This window comes from Pan paniscus, chromosome 2 (assembly GCF_029289425.2).
Source record: "Pan paniscus chromosome 2, NHGRI_mPanPan1-v2.0_pri, whole genome shotgun sequence".
NCBI lineage: Eukaryota > Metazoa > Chordata > Mammalia > Primates > Hominidae > Pan > Pan paniscus.
This window is the reverse complement of record NC_085926.1, coordinates 169,332,280-169,352,229: the sequence shown is the minus strand read 5'-3', so window position 1 is coordinate 169,352,229 and position 19,950 is coordinate 169,332,280. Positions and strand designations below refer to the sequence as shown.

General features: G+C 43.2%; 1 protein-coding gene and 1 long non-coding RNA gene across 5 annotated transcripts in view; one reads left to right on the top strand and one right to left on the bottom strand.

Annotated features, from left to right (window-relative positions):
- Nucleotides 1-1,820: 1,820 nt before the first annotated feature.
- On the bottom strand, nucleotides 1,821-11,002 carry LOC117979816 (uncharacterized). Its single transcript, XR_004670836.3, has 3 exons — nucleotides 10,171-11,002; nucleotides 3,270-3,441; nucleotides 1,821-2,809 (listed from the first exon to the last, which is right to left on the bottom strand). It is a non-coding gene; the product is annotated as an uncharacterized LOC117979816 (long non-coding RNA).
- A 78-nt stretch (nucleotides 11,003-11,080) lies between these two features.
- The window catches only part of TNIK (TRAF2 and NCK interacting kinase), a 398,535-nt gene continuing 389,665 nt past the window's right edge, over nucleotides 11,081-19,950 (top strand). For 2 of the 4 annotated variants that reach the window (XM_003831928.8, XM_003831929.8), the window contains exon 1: nucleotides 11,081-11,520. In XM_003831928.8, the coding sequence (XP_003831976.1) occupies nucleotides 11,464-11,520 (57 nt within the window). In that variant the 5' untranslated portion in view covers nucleotides 11,081-11,463. The remainder of the gene's footprint in view (nucleotides 11,521-19,950) is intronic. The other 2 variants (XM_003831931.8, XM_003831930.8) reach the window with 1 other exon arrangement.

The window sequence follows — 19,950 nt, the reverse complement described above, 5'->3', positions numbered from 1 at the left end:
TTATTATCAGCTTTGGATAGAGTATCAGCAATGGGACTCTTGGTTTATTCTCAGAATCAACTAGCCACGTGAAATTATAACAAACATAAAATGTTGACACTTAGGGGACTTAAAAGATTTGTCCAGAATTTTCTGGCTTCAAAGTGGTTCATTTCATCTACTTTTACCAACTTCACTACACTGATTTATTGATTTATTTTTTAAATACACACCACTTTATTGTGGCAATTATGCTAGGCACTAGAGAAAAAGAGATGAGCAAGAAAGGATCCTTGCAATCAACAGCTCCATGGTAGAAAAGAAAGACAGCAACTACAATACGGTGTCTTAAGTACTAAACAAAAGAGAATGCATTTTCCAGCATCCACCTTAAAAATCATCCATGTAATTGCATGATGAGAGTGTGTTAAATTTCTGGAGAGGTTTGGCCTCTATTTTCTTCGGCTAATGAATCCAAACAACTCCCCATTCCTTACTTTGTTCCCTGAGTTCTCTGGCTTTAAGAACCCAGCCAGCCAAGCCTCTCAACTCCATTTTTGGCACTTTCTCCCACCCAAGAGCCAGTACCAGGCATGGCAAACCAACTCATTTAGCTTGGAGCTCTCAGGCAGCCCACACATTAAGGGAAATACGACAAGTTCTGTACTTGTATGGTTTCCTTAAGATAAAAAGCACAACACAAGTGGAAAGAACTTTGAATGTCTGGGACACAATATGGTATAGTAGAAGAAACAGTATATGGGGAATCTGGTGGGAGACAATACTGATAAATAAGGCCTTGCTTTTTTTTTTTTTTTTCTTTTTTTAGCACAAAGTCTTCAGTCCCCAAAGCCCTTTCCTGTGCTAAGTCTGTGACACTGAGCAAGTCACATAGTGTTTCTGGACCTTGGTTTCCTTATCTGTAAAATGAGGGGGTTGGAGTTGCTTATCTGTAAGTTCCCTTCCAGCTTGAAAAGTCTGATAAGCACTTTTATCTACCCTATGACTTCATGTAAAGGTCCAATTAGGCTACTCATCCCCTCCCCTAGCTCTAGCTAACCTGGGGTTATGCCATTCAAATATAGGAACATGAAATAAAAAAACTGAAAATTATTTTGCGTGTATGGTGGGGTATGGGACATTTTAATCCTAAAATTAAACAGGACACAGTTCTGTAAAAAAGTTATATGGGAAAAGTGGAAGCACATTGAGATAGCCAGCAGGGAGCAAAGCACCCCAGACTTATGTCATAGTCTGAACAGGCCTTGGTAATCAGAATAAATGTCCTTTCATCATTTCAGTTACAGTATGTTTGGTCACTGACTAGGCATGTATGTACTGTTGCAGGATACTAGGTTAGATCCTAAAAATATTGAGGGGAAAGCAAGCTGAAAACTCAATTACTTGGCCAGAATACAATTACATTTAAAACCGCTTTAGGATTCAAGAAGATTAAGCAACTTCCAAAAAAATAGGATAAACAATTAAACTTTTACAATAAATATTGAAGGATTAAAGCTGTATATTAAAATTTCTATGCATACTTGTTAGGAAATTCTCAAGGAATGAAAACAGAAAATGCTGTTTTGAAAGTGCTTGCCAAATTTTTAGTAAAAATAGTTTTCTGCATTTAGGGAAAGTGTAATACTGGTATTTTAGATAGAGTGTTGTGTTTGCCTTTGAGTTTAAATAGTACCAGATAATTAAGAAAATTGCTCCAAACCTATTTAATACAAAAGAGATGTAATCACTTGCCATTATTATCCCAAAAGCACTAGGCTTTTAAAGAAAACTCTCTATCTACCTATCAATGAGAAACAAGAAATAAAAACAATAAAACCACTGTTTTATTTTTATTTTTCTATTTTGGGATTTACTTCAGGCAGTTCAACTCCAGGGACCATGCTCTTCACCTCAGATCACATTATATGGAAGACAGCACATGGAAGTTCAGGCTCCTTCAGGCAGTCTGAGGTCCAGCACAAAATTGGAAAGAAGAAGGGTAAGAGGTAAGACCAATTGGAAAATAATGAAGAATGCTACCAATGGACAGAAATAGAGTCTTTGTAAGGCAGCGGTAATGTCAGTGAAAAACAGCAGTAATGTCAGTGAAGGCTGCCGGGGAGCTGGAAGGGTAGACTAATTGGACAAAGGAAAACTGGAGCTTTGTTTTCTAAGGAAGAGCTGTTCAAGATGATGATAAATTCTTGGGTGGGCCTCTAGGAGTAACTTTAAGTATAATGAGAAACTACAGTCATTCTAGTGAAAAAGTTTCAATAATTGAGAATTACAGATTTAGATGGATCTGTTACATGAATGTTGAAATCTACTAATAATATGGTATGTATGATTGTTGCTTTTGGGAAATTATAAAAAGCGTACTTTTTGGCCTGGTCCAATGTTGTTAATTTTCTGTGAGAGATTTGAAAAGCATTCACATTCTTAATTTATTGGGGTTGTTTTGCTTTGTTTCTACAAATTCTGAGAGCTTCTGTCTTTTAATAAGGAAGTTTAAATATTTATACTTATTCTGATATGTTTGTGCTTATGCCAGCTACATTATTCTTTGGTTACAAGCAAAAGCAGAAACCAACTCTGGCTAATGTGAGCAAAGGGGAGAATGCTGAGGACACAGAATTGATGGTAAGGCTTGAAGAATATGGTAGGCTTTAGTTTCCAAAAATACTGCAATAGTATCTTCCATCCCACATGCTCTTCTTCAGTGCAACTTAGATAATCCTCTTATTGAAAGGTGGCATCTCTGCATCCTCCTCTTGAGTCCAGGTAGATTCATGACAGTGGTGGAAATGAAGTCGCATGACTTCTGAGGCTAGGTCAGAAAAGGAAATACAGCTTTTACCTGGTTCTCATGGGATGCTTGTTCTTGCAACTCAGACACTATGCCATCAAGAAGCTCCAACAGACCGTGGAGAGACCCACCCGGAGAGGAAGAGAAGCTCCCAGCCATCAGCCCTGGCTGCGCACTCCTGATAGCCTAAGACCACACTTGCTAGGCATGTGAGCAAGCCATTTTGGAAGTGGGTCCTCCAGCCCTACCTCATGCTCTGTGGAGCAAATGAGGCTTCCCCACGAAATCCTGCCCAAATTACACATTTTCAAGCTACAGAAATGACTGTTACTGTTTTAAGTCATTGAGTTTAGAGGTGGTTTGTTTGTTATAAAGCAATAAATAACTAGCACAGAGAACCAAGTTTGGAAACGAACAAGATACAAGGAAACAAGTCTTCCTATTCCTCGAACTAGGAAAGAGGAGTGGTCTCTAGTCATACCTTATGGGTAGGGTACCACAACTGGAATGAATTTACACTAATCATTTTCAGCCCTGCCATTCTTCTGAAGTTCCAGGTTTTGGTGAAGGGTCCTTCCACTGTTCCAATTTCAGTCACCTCCTCACCCGTTGTCTACCAATGAGCAGAAAACCTGAGTGACAGCCACAATAATCTGTAACCAAGGGAAAAGAGACAATGATTTAAAAATAAAAATGGATAAAAGAGTTTGTATTCATTTTTTTAAATCACTGCTGTGACAAATCACCTCAAAATTAGTGGCTTTACTTAAATAACACAAATCTATTACCCTATAGTCAGAAGTCCCAAATGGGTCTTTCTGGGCTAAAATCAAGATGTTAGTAGGGGCCAGGCACGGTGGCTCATCCCTGTAATCCTAACACTTTGGGAGGCTGAGGTGGGAGGATCCCTTGAGCTCAGGAGTTTGAGATCTGCCTGGGCAACATAGTGAGATTTCATCTCTACAAAAAAAATTTAAAAATTAGCCAAGTGTGGTGGCCTGCGCCTGTAGTCCCAGTTACTTCAGTGGCCAAGGTGGGAGGATCCCTTAAGTGCAAGAGATCAAGGCTGCAGTGAGCCGTGATCTCACCACTGCACTCCAGCCTAGGAGTGTAGTGACAAGTGAGCAAGACCCTGTCTCAAAAAATAAAATAAAATAAATGAAAAGGGCCTGCTGCAGTGGCTCATGCCTGTAATCCCAGCACTTTCAGAGGCCAAGGTGGGAGGATCATCTGAGGTCAGGAGTTCAAAACCAGCGTGGCCAACATGGTGAAACTCCATCTCTACTAAAAATTCAAAAATTAGCCAGGCATGGTGGCACATGCCTGTAATCCCAGCTACTCAGGAGGAGAATCACTTGAACCCGGGAGGCGGAGGTTGCAGTGAGCTCCACTGCACTGTAACCTTGGCAACAGAGCAAGACTCCATCAAAAAAAAAAAAAAAAGAAAGAAAGAAAGAAAGAAAGAAAAAAAAGTGTTATCAGGGCTGCATTCCTTTCTGGAGGCTCCCGGGGACAATGTGCTTCCTTGCCTGATTCAGCTTCTAGTGGCTGCCCATATTCCTTGGTGTATGTGTGCCCCTTCCTTCATTTTCAAAGCCAGCAATGTTATATTTCTCGTGCCTTTTTCATATTACATCTTCCTCTAACTCTGAGTCCTTTTCTGACTCCCTCTTCTTTTAAGGAACTTTGTGATTACTTGGGTTTACTCTGATAATCCAGGAAAATCTCCTCATCTCAAATGCCTTAACTGAATCACATCTGCACAGTCCCTCTTGCCTTGTAAGGTAACGTAATTACAGGTTCAAGAGATTGGAACGTGGACGTCGATGAGGGGCCATCATTCTGCCTACCACGGTATACCAAAGCAGAATGGATACTGGGTGGGCCCCACCACTCTAAAAACTTGTTCTTCACACTACTCATTCTGGTTGATATTTTTTCTTTTCTTTATTTTATTGAATTCATAGTTACTCTTGTTTCATTTTTTTCCATTCAAGTAGTCTGTACTTTAAACATCCAATTTGTATCTATCTATGTGGTGACCTTATGTTTATTATGCATAATTGATATACTTTTCTGTGTTTAGAGATAGTATCTATATACATCTCCAAATAAGACAAAAAAATCTTAGCATGCTTTTCTTCCTCTCCTTGCCTTTTATCCTTGTGATAACATCATTTAGTTATAGACTATCATTTTTTATTTTTATTAACTAGCAATGATGAAAACAATTAAAAATTTAAAATTTTCTATAACAGAAAGTGGTTGGGTGCAAAAAACAGGATACTCAACTAAAGGTGACTTAAACCATGAGAAAAACTTATGTCACATAAAAAGAAATTCAAAGACAGTTTGTTCCTGGGTTAGTTAATGTAGTGATTCAATGATGTCATGCAGGATCCAGGTTCTTTTCATCTTTTCACTTTTTTTGAAGCTCCTCCCACCCTGGTAGGAAGATGGCTTCTATAGCTCCAGCTATTATATCCTCATACAACCCTGTCTGAAAATAATGTATTAGTTATCCCTTCCTGCATAACAAATCAAGCAACTTAAAACAACAATAAAGTTTATTATTTTAATAATATGATTTCTGTGGGTCAGGGATTCGGGAGCAGATTGGTTGGGTGGTTCTAGCTTAGGATCTCTCATGAGATTTCAGTCAGAATCAGCTGAGACTGCAGTCATCTGAAGGCTTGACTGGGGCTGGAGATCCACTTCAAAGCGACTCATCAACATGGCAGGCAGGTTGCATGAATATCTGTGGGACAAGATGGCTGGCTTCCCATAGAGCTCTGGTTCTTATTGTGGGTGATTTTTCTCACCAGGGGGCATTTAGCAATATCTGGAGACGTGTTTGGTTGTCATAACTGGAAAGTTGCTATTGATATCTAGTGGGTTGGAACTAGAGTTACTGCTAAACATCCTGTATAGCACAAGACAGCCTTTCACAACATGAATTATCAGGCCCAAAATGCCAATAGTGCTAATGTTAAGGAATCCTGCCTTAGAGCAAGTGAGCCAAGAGAGCAAGGTAAAAGCTGAAATGCCTTGTATTACTCAGCTTTGGAAGTCCTCTGTATTCCATGTTGGGAGGGATCCACACAAGGGTGTGAATACCAGAAAGTGAGGCTCATTGGAAATCATCTTGGGCACAGCTACCATGGGAAGGAAGCTTTTCCTGGCCATTTCTCTTGTTTTGTCTTCTCTTCCTTCCTTCTTCCTTCATTTCTTCCGATCTTCCTTCCCTATTCCTTGTTTCCTTTTCTTTTTTCAGCTTTCAAAGAGGAAAACCATTTCTTTTCTTTTCTTTTCTTTTCTTTTTTTGAGACGGAGTTTCGCTCTCGTTGCCTAGGCTGGAGTGCAATGGCGTGATCTGGGGTCACCGCAACCTCCGCCTCCCAGGTTCAAGCAATTCTCCTGCCTCAGCCTCCCGAGTAGCTGGGATTACAGGCATGTGCCACCACGGCTGGCTAATTTTGTATTTTTAGTAGAGACGGGGTTTCTCCATGTTGGTCAAGCCAGTCTCAACCTCCCAACCTCAGGTGATCCGCCCGCCTCGGCCTCCCAAAGTGCTGGGATTACAGGCGTAAGCCACGGTGCCCGATGGAAGAAAACCATATCTATAAGCCCTACCAGACTTCTCTGCACTTCTCAGTAGTCAGTGTTGAATGATATGCCTATGTCTAAACCAATCATTAGGAGAGAGAATAGAATGGGGCTGGGGAGAATCTATATGTTTTACACACATGGAAGATAAATTGTCAAAATCGGTGTTTTACTAGTAAGGAAGAAAGGATGGCTTTGAGCAGGTAACAGAGTTTGCTACCTTTGTTTATCATTGTCTTTTGTAACACACACTTTGTTTTTGGATTCAGTTTACTCTTTGGTGGAAGACATTCTCTAAAAGTAATTTCAAGGATGGGCAGCAATCTCAACTCTTACATATCTGAAAATACGTGTCATTAGTTTGTACCCTCTCTTAAGTGCTAATTTAGTTTGGTAGTCTAGGTTAAAAACAATTCCCTTAGAGGCTGGGCGTGGTGGCTTGCACCTGTAATTCCAACATTTTGGGCAGCCGAGGTGGAATCCCAGGAGTTTGAGACCAGCCAAGGAAACTTACTGAGACTCCAGCTCTAAAAAAAAAAAAAAAAAAAAAAAAAAATTAGACTGGCATGGCAGCACGCATTTGTAGTCCCAGCTCAGTTATTGGGAGGTGGTGGGGTTAAGGTAGTTAAGGTGGGAGGATGGCTTGAACTCACTGAGGTCCTGCAATGAGCCAGCCACACACTCCAGTCTGGGTGACAGAGAGAGACTGTGTCTCAAAAACAAAACAAAACAAGACAAAACACCATTACAATGATTTCCTTAGAATACTGTTCCATTGTCTATTAGCATCCATTGTTGCTGATGAGAAGGGAATCCAGTTAAGATTTACTTTTTATCCTTCATGCTCTGAAATCTCACTGTGAGGTGTTTAAGTGTGTTATTTTTTACCTATGCATTTGGCTCAGAGCTAAATGAGAACTTTTTACTTAAAGATACTGGAATATATTCTTTTTTTTCATTCTTGTTGCCCAGGCTGGAGTGCAATGGCACGATCTTGGCTCACTACAACCTCCACCTCCTGGGTTCAAGCAATTCTCCTGCCTCAGCCTCCCTAGTAGCTGGGATTACAGGCATGCACTGCCACACCCGGCTAATTTTGTATTTTTAGTAGAGACAGGGTTTCTCCATGTTGGTCAGACTGGTCTTGAACTCCCTAACTCAGGTGATCCGCCCTCCTCAGCCTCCCAAAGTGCTGGGATTACAGGTGTGAGCCACCGTGCCCGGTCAAGATACTGGAATATTTTCTACCATTTTTTGAGTATTTCCTTCCATCTGTTCTCTAGATCCCTTATCAGATGAATATTGGACCTTCTGGATTTATTCTCCATGTTACTTAAATTACTTAAATGCCTTGGACTAGGTAATTTATAAACAACAGAAACAGAATTGCTCACAGTTCTGAGGCGGGAAAGTCCAAGATCAAGATATCAGCGGATCTGAAGTCTGCTGAGGGCTCCTTTCTCATAGATGGCCCCTTCTATGCATCTTCATGTGGTGGAAGGGCGAACAGGCTCCCTCAAGTTTCTTTTCTCAGGGCACTAATCCAGTTCATGAAGGATCTGCCCTCATGATCTAATCACTTCTTAAAGGTTTCACCTCTTAATACTATCACTATGGGGGTTAGGTTTCAACACATAAATTTTGGGAGACACAAACATTCAGATAGAACAAATGCTTAGAAGAATATCTGCAGCATAGTATTACTTATTATTCAAATTTTCTATTCATTTTTATAAAGACAGGGTCTCCCTCTGTCGCCCAGGCTGGAGTGCAGTGGCTTATCTTGGCTTGCTGCAGCCTCAACCTCCCGGACTCAAGCAATTCTTCCACCTCAGCCACCCTAGTAGCTGGGATTGCAGGCGTGTACCACTATGCCCACCTAATTTTTGTATTTTTTGTAGAGATGGGGTTCTACCAAGTTGCCCAGGCGGGTCTCGAACTCCTGGACTCAAACTATCCTCCCAACCTGTCCTCCCAAAATGTTGGCATCACAGGTGTGAGCCACCACCGTGCCTGGAAGAAATCTTTAGCAAAAAAATTAGGTATCATTGTTGGAGTCTCCTTTTCCTCTTCCTCTTTTCTCATTATCCTGAAGTTAATCTGTATCCTTACTGCCTGTATCCATGCTTTATATAGTTTACTACATATTTATACATATGTAAACAGCATAGTGTATTATTCGGCAGGTTTTCAAACTGCACATAAATGGTGTCACTTCTCTTAATCCTTCAGATTACGTCAAGAAAAAAATCTCAAGTCTTGAATGTTTTTCCTGGTATTTGCTATTCTCTCTTTTAACAAACTAAGAGTAGGCCCTAGGCTAGAAGCCCAGAGCAGGAATTGATGGCTAGCTAGAATTTAATAATACTTCTTTATTTTCCATTATATTTATTTTAATGGTTTCCTCCCCCCTTTTTTTTCAAAGCAAGTGTTGTTGGCTTTCCATTTAGAGTAGCGATTTATGTTTTCTTTTATATTAAGTGTAAGAAAAAAGTGTTGATTTAAAAAAATGTTAAGTAAGTGGTAATAGTACAGGCAATACAGAGACATAGGAAAAAATTAGGAAATTTATACTGGAATAGCTGAAATTTGATACACACTTGACTGAAAGGAAAAAGTTCAAGTTCCTCCTTCTCACCTTCCTTTACCAGATGGAGGTCCCTTTGATACTGCAATCTCTCCTTTTATGGTATTTCCTGCAGCCCGCACCCCTGCCTTCCCCTGGCTGTCTCATCAACTTCTCAGGCTCTTAGGAAGCCCTCTTCCATTTATTTAGTACCTGGCATCATACTGCATCTATAACTTTCTCATCTAAAACTAAACTAAATCTTAATGCCAACATGGCACCCTCATGGCCCAAACAGCTCACTAATGTCAAAAAAGTTGATCTGTTTGTGATGTTTCAAATATAATCATGAGTATAAAATGAAGGCTTTCCATGGAAAAAATATTTAACTCATATTTCCTTATGTTTGCAGTTTTAAAAAAATTGTTGTTTATAGATCTTAATACTTGATCTTAAATTATCTTCTTTCAACCCTGAGACAATACATTAACCTGTTGTCTAGATGAACGGTAAAAAAACAGGAACACAGAAGAGAAAAAAACAAAGACAATGATGGGAAATAATCTGTTTTTTTTTTCTTCATTTCGACGTGGTGGCTTACTGCACGTTACTTACTATGTCGAACCAGATGATTTTACTAAAAAATGAGTTTAGTAATTTAGTATAACACGTTCAAATGTTTACATACAACGTTTACAGGCAAAAGCTACCAAACTGTTGTGGCCATTGAGATGTTGGAACAATTTTCAAGTTTCATGGTGCATGATCCACAATGCATATGAATACATACAATATCAGTAACAAAAACAGTACAATGTACACCAAAGGCTGTTTCAAAGTCCTCTAATGTCTGCAGTCATGATGAACTAACTGCACTGGCTTTCATTCATTCATTCATAAGACTTATTTTGAAGCTGATCTTCATACTGCATGATTAAGAAACCATCAGTGCAGTGGTCAGAATTACATTCTGCTGTTAACAGAGGAGCAAAGAATGCTTTCAAAGCTACTGCTGTATTTGGGAAAAAGTTCAGTTTTAGTGTTTTCTTTCTAGGTATTTTGCATGGCTAAGGCGGGAGAAGAAGGGCTGCGCGGGGATTGGGGGAAGCGACTTCCCACTCTTGATTACAGAAGGAGAATCATGTATACCACTGTAAAACATCCAACCTTTAAATGAGAAAGTGAGTGAAGTGAAATCGCTCTCACGTACACATCTTCCGCGTTACTTCTTATCCGCCAGCCAAACTTTCTCCATCAATCTGGGTAGGTCTGCCACGAAAACGCAGCCTGAAAGAAATGCTGAGTCCTGAGGCGGCGTGTGTTGCCTCACCCAGTGTTGGCTTTGGAGTTACCTGAAGCCTTCTAGCTACTGCACCCAGAGAGCAAGCTTCTCGTTTCAACTCGGTTGTTTCCGTGGGGAATTGCGGCACGAGCAAGTCCTGGGTGTGGCGATGCCAAGAGAGCGCTCAGATCTCCTATCTTTCCCGCTTCTGGCAAACCTTCCCAGCCCCGAATCGGCGAGTGACCAGCACCCGGGATCAGCCGTCCGGCATTCCGGGGACCGCGGGTGGACCCGACCCCGCCGCAGCTGCAAACTGCCGAAGCGCCCAGCTGGGTGCACTGTGCGTGTGCGCTTCTCCCCCACTCTTTCCGCGCCTGGAGGCGGATCCCCTTCCTTGCACACAAGTCCTTATATGCACCGGTTGCACCAGCCCGCGTTACTCCGGCCCCACAAATAATTAATGGGGGAGGGAGGGTGTCGCTTTTTCTTCCTCCGGCTTTTTCTCAGCGCGAGAGCATTTGAACCGAGGAGAAACCCCAAGATGCGACTGAAGGGCCATTTTGCTGCAGTGCACGAATTGGCCACACAAAAATAGAGCTTGGGTCCCTATGATAACAAGTCAAGGTTCAGGAACAGCCCTTCGGGTTCGGCCCGAGGAGCCCGCAAAAGCCTGGGCGGAAAGGGTGCGCGCCCCTCCCCCCTCCACGCTGGTGCAGAGGGACCGGGTCAGGAAGCGCGGCCTCTACCCAGTCCAAGACCACGCCTCCTCCGCCTCCCCACTCCCCCTTCACTCCTCCCAGGAAGCGGTGATAGACAGTTCTGCGTGGTTCTCCACCCCCACCCTCCCCCTGCTGAGTGGAGGAGTTGATGTGTCTCATTATAACAGCCAATGCAGCCGCCATCCACGCACAAGCAAAGAAGCATGTCCCATTTAAATACACCCACGCAGCCCCAGCGCCCTTAGCCGATCGGGGCGCTCAGCCCACACGCACCGCTGCTCGGGGCTTGGAGATCCGCGCAGGTTGGGCTCCCGGACCCGGCGGACCGACGCGCGGAGGATCGGGATCCGGCGCTGTGGGGCTGGGGTGGGCGGGGGAGGCTGGGCCCGGGGCCTCTGGCGCGACACCCGCATGAGGACGCGAGTGAAATAGACCAAGGTGGAATTTCCAAGGGAAAAGCTTCGGGGTGGTTTTGGTCCATTTCTCCAGCGAAGAAGTAGACATGGCGAGCGACTCCCCGGCTCGAAGCCTGGATGAAATAGATCTCTCGGCTCTGAGGGTGAGCAGGACGTTTTCTGGTTTCTTTCCAGTGGTTTGGGTTAGGGTAAATGGGCTCGGTGCGTGGACTGGGGGCTGGGGCTGGGGCAGGGGGACAGCAGCGGGAGAATGCGTCGGGGAGGGAACCTGGATTCCCGTTTTGATTCGGGGTTGCTGAGGTGCTCCTGGCTGAGCCCCTACGGCAGGGGCTGTGCGGTACGTGTCTTCCTCTGGCCGTGGCCGAGGCTCTCCCGAGGGCTCGTAGAGCTTATGCCAGTTTCATCTTATACCGGTGTAAGAGCATTAAAATGAAAGGCGTGTGTGTGTGTGTGTGTGTGTGTGTACACGCCCCGGGCAGTTATCTGGTGCCAAGGCGCGAGACCCGACTGTCCCTTCAGCAAAAAGAATGCCAGCGTGAATAAAGGCACTGGCCCCTCAGGTTTTCCAGCTACCTGCAAGATGACATTGTGAGGCTGGCTGTCCCCGCGAAGCCGAACCTGCCGCTCCAAGGGGGCAGTTATTGCTATGCTGGTCTTGTAGATGGCAACTGCCTCCCCCTCCCCCTTTTCTACCTCCCGCGCCCGGGCGCCCTCTCAGCGCTCCCTTAAATGCCAGTCTGCCACTCACCTTTATTTATGGCTTTAACTCAGCCCTGCCTGTTCTTTCTGACTTTGTGGCTGTAACGTTTCAGTTTTATGGCTGAACTTAAGCAGGTGAAAGGGATGTGTTTTCTGCTTTTCCTCAATCAGACCGGAACTCCCTGGAGTGTGTGCGAGTGTGTGTGTGTGTGTGTCTGTGTGTTTTCCCCGTGTCTGTGGCCAGTCCTTTGTAGAGCACCTCCCTCCCCCCAGCCCCACTGGTTTGCGTTTACCTTCACGTGAATTACCTCAGACGCCGTTTCATTGTATTGACTAAGACATCACTGATATAGAATCCATTTTGCTGTTGTTTTGAGATCAGAATACCAGGAATCCAAGTGCTGCTTCGACGCTTCCCCACCCCCAACTCCCGATCCCAACACACTCCTTTGGGGAAGGGGGCAGAGCTTTCTTGCCATTTTAATTAGATGCTGCCTGCCTGGAAGGGGGTGAGGGGTGGGGATGGTGGCAGCAGCGGGTGTCTGAGAAGGATTGGACACCAATTTAAGGACTGCTTCTTCCTCTCCCTAACCAAAAATAAAATTAAAAAGAAAGCGAGTGCATATACTTGATGTATGGAGGGTGGATGAGAAGGAATTCATGGTGGCTCTCTACAGGGAGACACCAGGATGGATGAAGCATGGAAGTTCACACGCCCTCCTGAGGAATACATTGTTAGATTGATGCTGAATCTTGGGGCCATTTACCTGGATTCCTAGTACTTCTGACATTGCCGCTATCTGCACTGATATATTAAAGTGCTACCTCTGTGATCAAAGTGGTACTTTCTCTTTGGTCTCCTTAATTAAACCTTTTCCTCCACATCTCTTTGAATAAGTCTTTCTCTCTTCGTCTTAATCTGTTGGGCTAAGAGATGAGGTTTCAGCAAGGCAAGTAAGGAGTTGAGAAGAAACAGAGATGCCGTTTGAAATGGGCTGTTCTGATAGTTGGGCAGCCAAAGCTCATTCATGCATTATTACAGGAAGCTGTCTATTTCCCTGGAGTGGAAATGCCACATCAAGAACCGGCTGCCCCCTGCGCAGCGGGGTGGGGTTGGTAACAGGGTGGGTGCATTGGCCAGGTCTGTGGCTTCCTGCTTTACCGACTGTGTGTGTTCATTTGCCCTACTTTCTACGCTGGGAGTTGCTGCCGGCGAGTTAATCAGGTGGATGGATGGCCCAGACTGGGGGTGGGGTGCTGCGAATCGGTCGGAGGTCGGGGTGGGGGGCGGGAAGTGGCAAAGGGGGAAGGGGTCTGAACAATGCGCAGGGCTTGCGGTGATTTCCCTGGGCCGGAATCTCGACCTTGCTCCTCTACTGGAAAGCAGTCTGATGTGATTTTAAGTTGGGCCGGGACTTGTCCCTTATGGGCTTTTTCCTCGGGAAGGTTTTCTGAGATACCAAGCACGGAGCCTGCAGGCAGGGGAGCAACCGGTGAGGGCCCACTGGGAGGGCGACTGCGGTTCACACTTGGGATGTGCTTTCTTGTGATCTGTATTTTGAAAATATATCTTTGCACAATTCACTGAAATTGCTCTTTGTGGCCTGGGCTATCAGCTTAGGGCTCTGCTTCTGTTTTTCTGCCTGCTGGGAGGTGTGGAAACAGAGAGGGCAACAGCTAGCTTGGGGACCAGGAACTGCTGGCTAGAAGACTTAGATGCAGATGTGGAGACAGTTATATCCTGGAGGGCCAGGGTCTTTGACCAGTCTTGTGGGTGAGGTGTGTCTGCTGGAGTGGGTCCAAAGGCCACATAGGTAATCTCCACAAATCAGAGGGCAGATCATCTCCACCTTCCCACATTTGGAGAGGTGGCCTCATCTAGATGAGATGTCTCATTTGTTCCTAAGCCCTTGGTAAAGTCTGCCTGCTGAGCCCCTCCTGGGGAATGCCTGACCCCTGAAATGCAGCCAAGGTCAGTGGCTTCTGGGAGAATTTGCTGCAGACTTACCAGTCCCTCACTGTTTCGGTGGCTCTTTAATGTACACAGTCAATGCTCTTTTTGTAAACCCTGGGCTCAAAGCATTAAAAGCAGATCCTGTCTAGAGAGGCCTTTATCCTTCTCACTTTGGGGGCTTATTGTTCTCAGCCAGTGATTCCAGACCGGACCCAGTCTAAATTTTCCCCAAATAGCAACAATGCATAATTTAAACCAGAGCAACCAATGACAGCACTGATCATTTAAATTATGCAAGATTTGCATGGTTTAAAAGTGAGTGAAGCAGGATCTTCTTTGGTTAGAAAATAGGTACTTTGAATCCAGTTTTAGCCCTGATTTTTAGAGCTCAGAGATAAACTAAATCTTGAGGGATGGGCTGGAATTGTTTTATAGATTCAGAGCTGGAAAGAGAATTGTAGAACACTCAGCCACTCCTTTCATTGAACACTTGGGAAACTGAAGCCCAGAGGCGTGAAGTAAGTTGTTCAAGGTCACACAGTAACAAGGGGAGGGGACAGCGAGGAGCGTGGTTTGAGGAAATAATCTAGATTTCCTGACTCCTCATTCAGTGCTCTTTTCTCTAAGTCGCACTTTCTGTGGTGGAATCAGAAATCAATAATACATTTTCTGCCTGAGTACAAAAGAATAGCAGAAAGGAATAATTTCACCAGGGTCAGGGAATTTTATTTATTGAGAATGGCGAAACTACTTCATGCAAGTAAGCTTGTGATACATGAAACCATGGAGCTCTAGGCCACCTTTGGAATTCATCTTGTCCAGCCCTGGTTCAATGCCTACTCTGCGGACAAACGACTGTCTGAAATCACCTAGGACACATGGTTGTCCTGCACAGGTAACCTCTCTGAGTAACCTGTATCCATCAGAGCATGTCTCAAGGGGTCAGTATAAACATACACGTTATTCAGATGGCTCTGCATGTGAGGTTTATAGAGTTGTATGTATGTTTTGTATTATCTATGTGGATACATATATTATGTGTAGTATTATGGATATAAACTGTATCCATGTGGGTGTATGAAAATGTGTGTATACATACATAGGCTACAGCAAACAATTTACTCATTCAAACCTGGGGCTTGAGTCATTCTTGCTTCAAGACATCTCAGTATTAAAAGAGATGAAACTTGCCACCAGTGTGCTTTATTACATATGAGGTGAGCTCAGCCCAGAAAGCTTTTTGGAGATTAGCATATTTCTGGACCTAAGCACCTTGGCTGTCCTTAACTTGGCCCACAGGGTAAGGCATTCAAGGCCAGGAGTTGGCTGCTGCTGACCTCATACTCTCAGCTTCTGCCAGGACTCACATACACTTTTGTATTTGAACAAAATTAGATGACCTACGCTTGTCTTTCCCCTTACCCCTCATTCCCTAGCCATTCCTTTCTCCATTGAAACCCAGATTTAAGAATTGACCTCATCTGAAAGCCTTGCATACATCCCTTTGCTACACTTTTCATGCTCATGTTTTACTTGGTGTGTGATTTCCTTTCTGCTTCTTTACTAAACCGTGGACTTCTTGAGGGCAGAGGCTAGATCTTGTTCATCTTTGGAGCCATAGTCTCCATTACTTGGATGAATGAGTACATGAATGAATGCATGAATGAATGGAGTGGAATGAACCCTGTCTCCCCAGTTCTATGTCCACCTCTTATTCGTTCTATGACTTTGGGTAGGTCATTTAACCATAGTTAATAAGAATGATCACAGTTGTTTGCCTTTCTCACACACTGGTTTCAAAATCAAATAAAGTATTTAAGGCAATGCTTTAAAAACCATACAGCACTGTACAAATATGCTATCCCATGGTTAAGTAGAATTTAGTGGGAAAATTGATCCCATCAACATTTGATTGCAATGATTTTATCTAGTAGAAAATGATCCTGGCTGGGCACAGTGGCTCACACCTGTAATCCCAGCACTTTGGGAGGCCGAAGTGGGAGGCTTGCTTGAAACCAGGAGTTTCAGATCATCGTGGGCAATGTAGGGAGACTCCATCTCTAAAAAAAAAAAAAAAAAAAAAAAAAAAAAAAAAAAAAGCCAGTGTGGTGGTGTGTGCCTGTGGTCCCAGCTAATTGGGAGACTGAGGTGGGAAGATAGTTTGAGCTTGAGAAGTCGAGGCTGTGATTGTGTCACGGCACTCCAGCCTCAGTGACAGAGTGACATCTTGTTTAAGAAAAAAAAAAGAAGACTAAGAAAAGAAGGAAAATAATCTTCAGAAACAGATACCAGAAGGTTCCGACTCTTTTTAACAGCACCTCCACAGACCTTAGCTGCCTTTTTCCTTTTGTGTGCCAATGTGACCTTATATGTTTCTTTGATGGCCTGAATTGAGCTTTGCGCTCCCAGAATTAAGTATTCATTACATATGAGGTAAGTGCAGCCCTGAAGCTTTTTGGAGATTAACATATTTCTAAACTAGTATCACCTTTTTAGAAAAAAGTTTTCTCCTCTTTATGTATTACCAATTATTCAAATACAAACACATTGATTATGACTGTGCCTTCCTAAAGTTTTATCTTTTCCCTTGGGAGATAGAGTGGACACATAAAATGATACACTAATGGCCCAGTATTTAAAACTTTCTGGTGAGAGGTCTCATGGGGCTCAAAGAAATCTCGAAACATTATTAGTTCATTACTCCAGAGCACTTAATTAAATTTGGTCTAAAATGAGATTTTAGTAAAGTTGCATGAGTTGATAACAGTATCTCAAAATGATAACAGCATGGCAATTTTTTCATTAGATATTCTTTTTATTTTTCAGAGATACTAAACAGGTGTTTTCTTTACAATGGCGTTGCCTCATAAAAAGTAGGGTGTGCTGGTATTTATCAGAACATCAGAGAAATATGCATAATCATTTTCATTATTCATTATTAACTGGAGTAATCTTTAGTACAAAAGCCAGTGTAAGCCATGGTTTGCTGTTTGCATAATTATCTACTTAGGAGGTCATGGAATATTTTGTTGATGAGAGAGTACCCAGTACATTTCTTTCAGGAAATATTCCTTTTTTCCCCCTTATCTGTAAAACTCTTTGATATCTTATAATTTCGAGTCTTGCCCGTTGGGCCTTTCTTCTTTCTGTGTCTCTGCCCTGGAATTAATCTTCCGTGCCCTTCTTGTTTCGACACCATTCCTTCTCTCAGTGATAGTGGTTCTAAAGTCCACCCAGTCAGGCGCTCCTGTGATTGAATCACGGCCGCCATGCCCAGCTGAGCACAACCAGTCTCTGATTCCCTTCCTGATAGAATCTGGAGTAACTTGAGTCTGAAAGATGCTTTAATGTCAAATTGATTCTTACATTTCTGTGGGGGAAGTAGCTCTCTGAGAACAGGGCCTAAACTGGTTTGTTAGCAGTGTGCTGAGAATTCTAAGAAAATCTTAATGATATTTTTTGAATGAAATGTTATTCTGCACATATAAATATAAGGTCTCTAGTGGAGAGAGAGGGAGGACTTAAGTAGAAAATGTTGGATGAATTCCGCCTGTGATTCCTTCCAGTCTGGTTGGAAGCTTATTTCCCTTTAGAAAAACATGATTCTATCCACTTCTTTTTTACATGTCCTGATTGTCTCATGGGGTTGCCCTCAGCTTCTCAAAACACATTTTATATCACCCCAACTTAAAATTCTTCCCTTAATGTTTATCATATGGGTCCCCTTGTCTCCACTGTTCCCTGCAAGTGCCGTAGTTACTGTCCCCTGGGCAACACCCGCAACAGGACCTCCCGTCCTCCTGTGTCTCTACCACCAGCCTTCTTCTGACTGGTCTCTCGTACACTGTAGCCACCTGAGTCTTCCAAACGCACGGTTTCAATCTGGTTGTTTTTATTCAAGGCCTTCTCTGACTCCTTAGTCTACAGACTGAAAACTAAACTCTTTAGCACGTTAAGACCAGCGGCAATTCAGGGGGGCCTCCCACCGAGCTCTGCAGTTTTGACGACCACTCCCCCATTGCGGTAGGGAACAATTTCATTCCCCCATGGATGCTCTGTAGGGGGCGCTCTGTCTTAGTCTCCTTTCTGTACCTACTGCCCCAACACTAAACATTCGCAGACCACCTTTTCCACAGAAGTCTCTGATTTCTCTCAAGTTGTCCCTCCCACTCATAGACTGTCTCAGAACTGACCTCATACCTCTTTCACAACACTCAGAATTTCTGTCTTGGATTATATTCACTACTAGACAATTCCTTTTTAGAGGCAACGTTTGATTTTCTTAGGGATCCTCACCAGTTTTCTTTACACAGCAGGCGTTCGTTCAACAAATAGATTTTGAATTAACAAAATATATACTGTGCAACCCTTTTAGAAGGGCTGGAGGTGGTGCTATGTAGAGAGAGTATAGAAACCTCAGAAAGGTGGGGCCTGTTGCTGACCATAGCACAATTTCAGGGATCATGAATTACATTATAGTCTAGGTTGCATGACTCCTGGGGACACTTTTTATGTAGAGTACAATTCCAGTAGATGCTAATTACATAAAGTACAATTCCGGGGGCACCAATTACGAGAAATACTATGCCTGGTCCTGGGTAGTTATTCCTATTTCTAGAATTTTTCTGCCAAGGAAAGTGTTCTCTCCATTGTCTTCTTATTCTAAGTTTTGAGAGATTTAAAATACCATGGGTTAGAATTGCAAGGCGTATGTGTGTGTGCGTGTGTGTGTGTGTGTGTGTTTGGAGTGTGTTTCAATTATTTCAACAATCGGATAATACTTATGACTGCGGGAAAGGGTGTGCTTCTAGGGTGGCCCACTGGAAGACAACGTTGAGTTTTTATCTTGACAGAGCTGGCAGTGAGCGGGTAGAGAGAGTTTGGGAGATGGTGAGGTTTAATGAGGCACACAGCTGGGAGTTAGAGCCCAGCGTCATAAAGCTGGCTCTGACACCTTGCCCTCTAAGCTTCAGTTTTGTCACATGTGTTGAGTGGTTTGGACTAGAAATTGCTGGAGGTGACTTCCAGCAATTTGTATTGCTGGGATGCATATTCCTGGAATATGTAAGGGAACTAGAGGCAGGACTGAGAGCATTTAAATAGCCATGGATTCTTATTCTATCTGTTGGAGATACCAAGAGATTGCAAACTATGGACCTCAATGAGCTGGGAATTGCCACTGAAAGTAATATCCCTTTCTAATTTTTAAATGAGCTATTTTTTTCCAGCTGTCAGATTCTGATTTATAATTTAAAGTGTTGTTCTAGTTTTTGAAGACCGAGTGATAGGACGAAGGGCTGACTGTGACTTCCGCTGGGTACTCCCTTACAGTGTTGCTGCTGGATACCCGGGTTTAGACTCTGAAGTAACCCTAGATTTTCAAGTGCTGTCTCTCTAGTTAGTGAAATTAGAACCTTGGCAGTATGGATCAAGTAGGAAATTTGTAGACTTTAACAATACATTGCATATGTTACAAACATTTGTTTGATTAGTGTATTAGAAGGTGCAAGTTTGGGTGCAGGGTAAATTCAGGTCCAGTATTCTGTGATTCTGTGAAATGTGATTAACTGTAGGGGAAGAAATGCACATGGTATCCAGCATTCATTCATTTATTTGTTTGTGTATATATTCATCCAGTACCTGATTATTGGGTGCTACTAGTTGCTGGGGCTGAGCTGAAGACAACATTGGCATGGTTTCTACACCCATGGTTGGATGTAGAAGAGAGCCTGCACTTGTCTTTTACTACACTCTAGCCACATTGATTTTTTCTGTTTTGTGAATATGCCAAGCTCATTCTTGTAGTTCTCCGTGTCAGAAATTTCACATGGAGGGCTCCATCTTATTATTTAGGTCTAAGGTGAGATGCTGCCTGTATTATTACTTATGTATCTGCATAGCAGACTACCCTCAAGCTTAG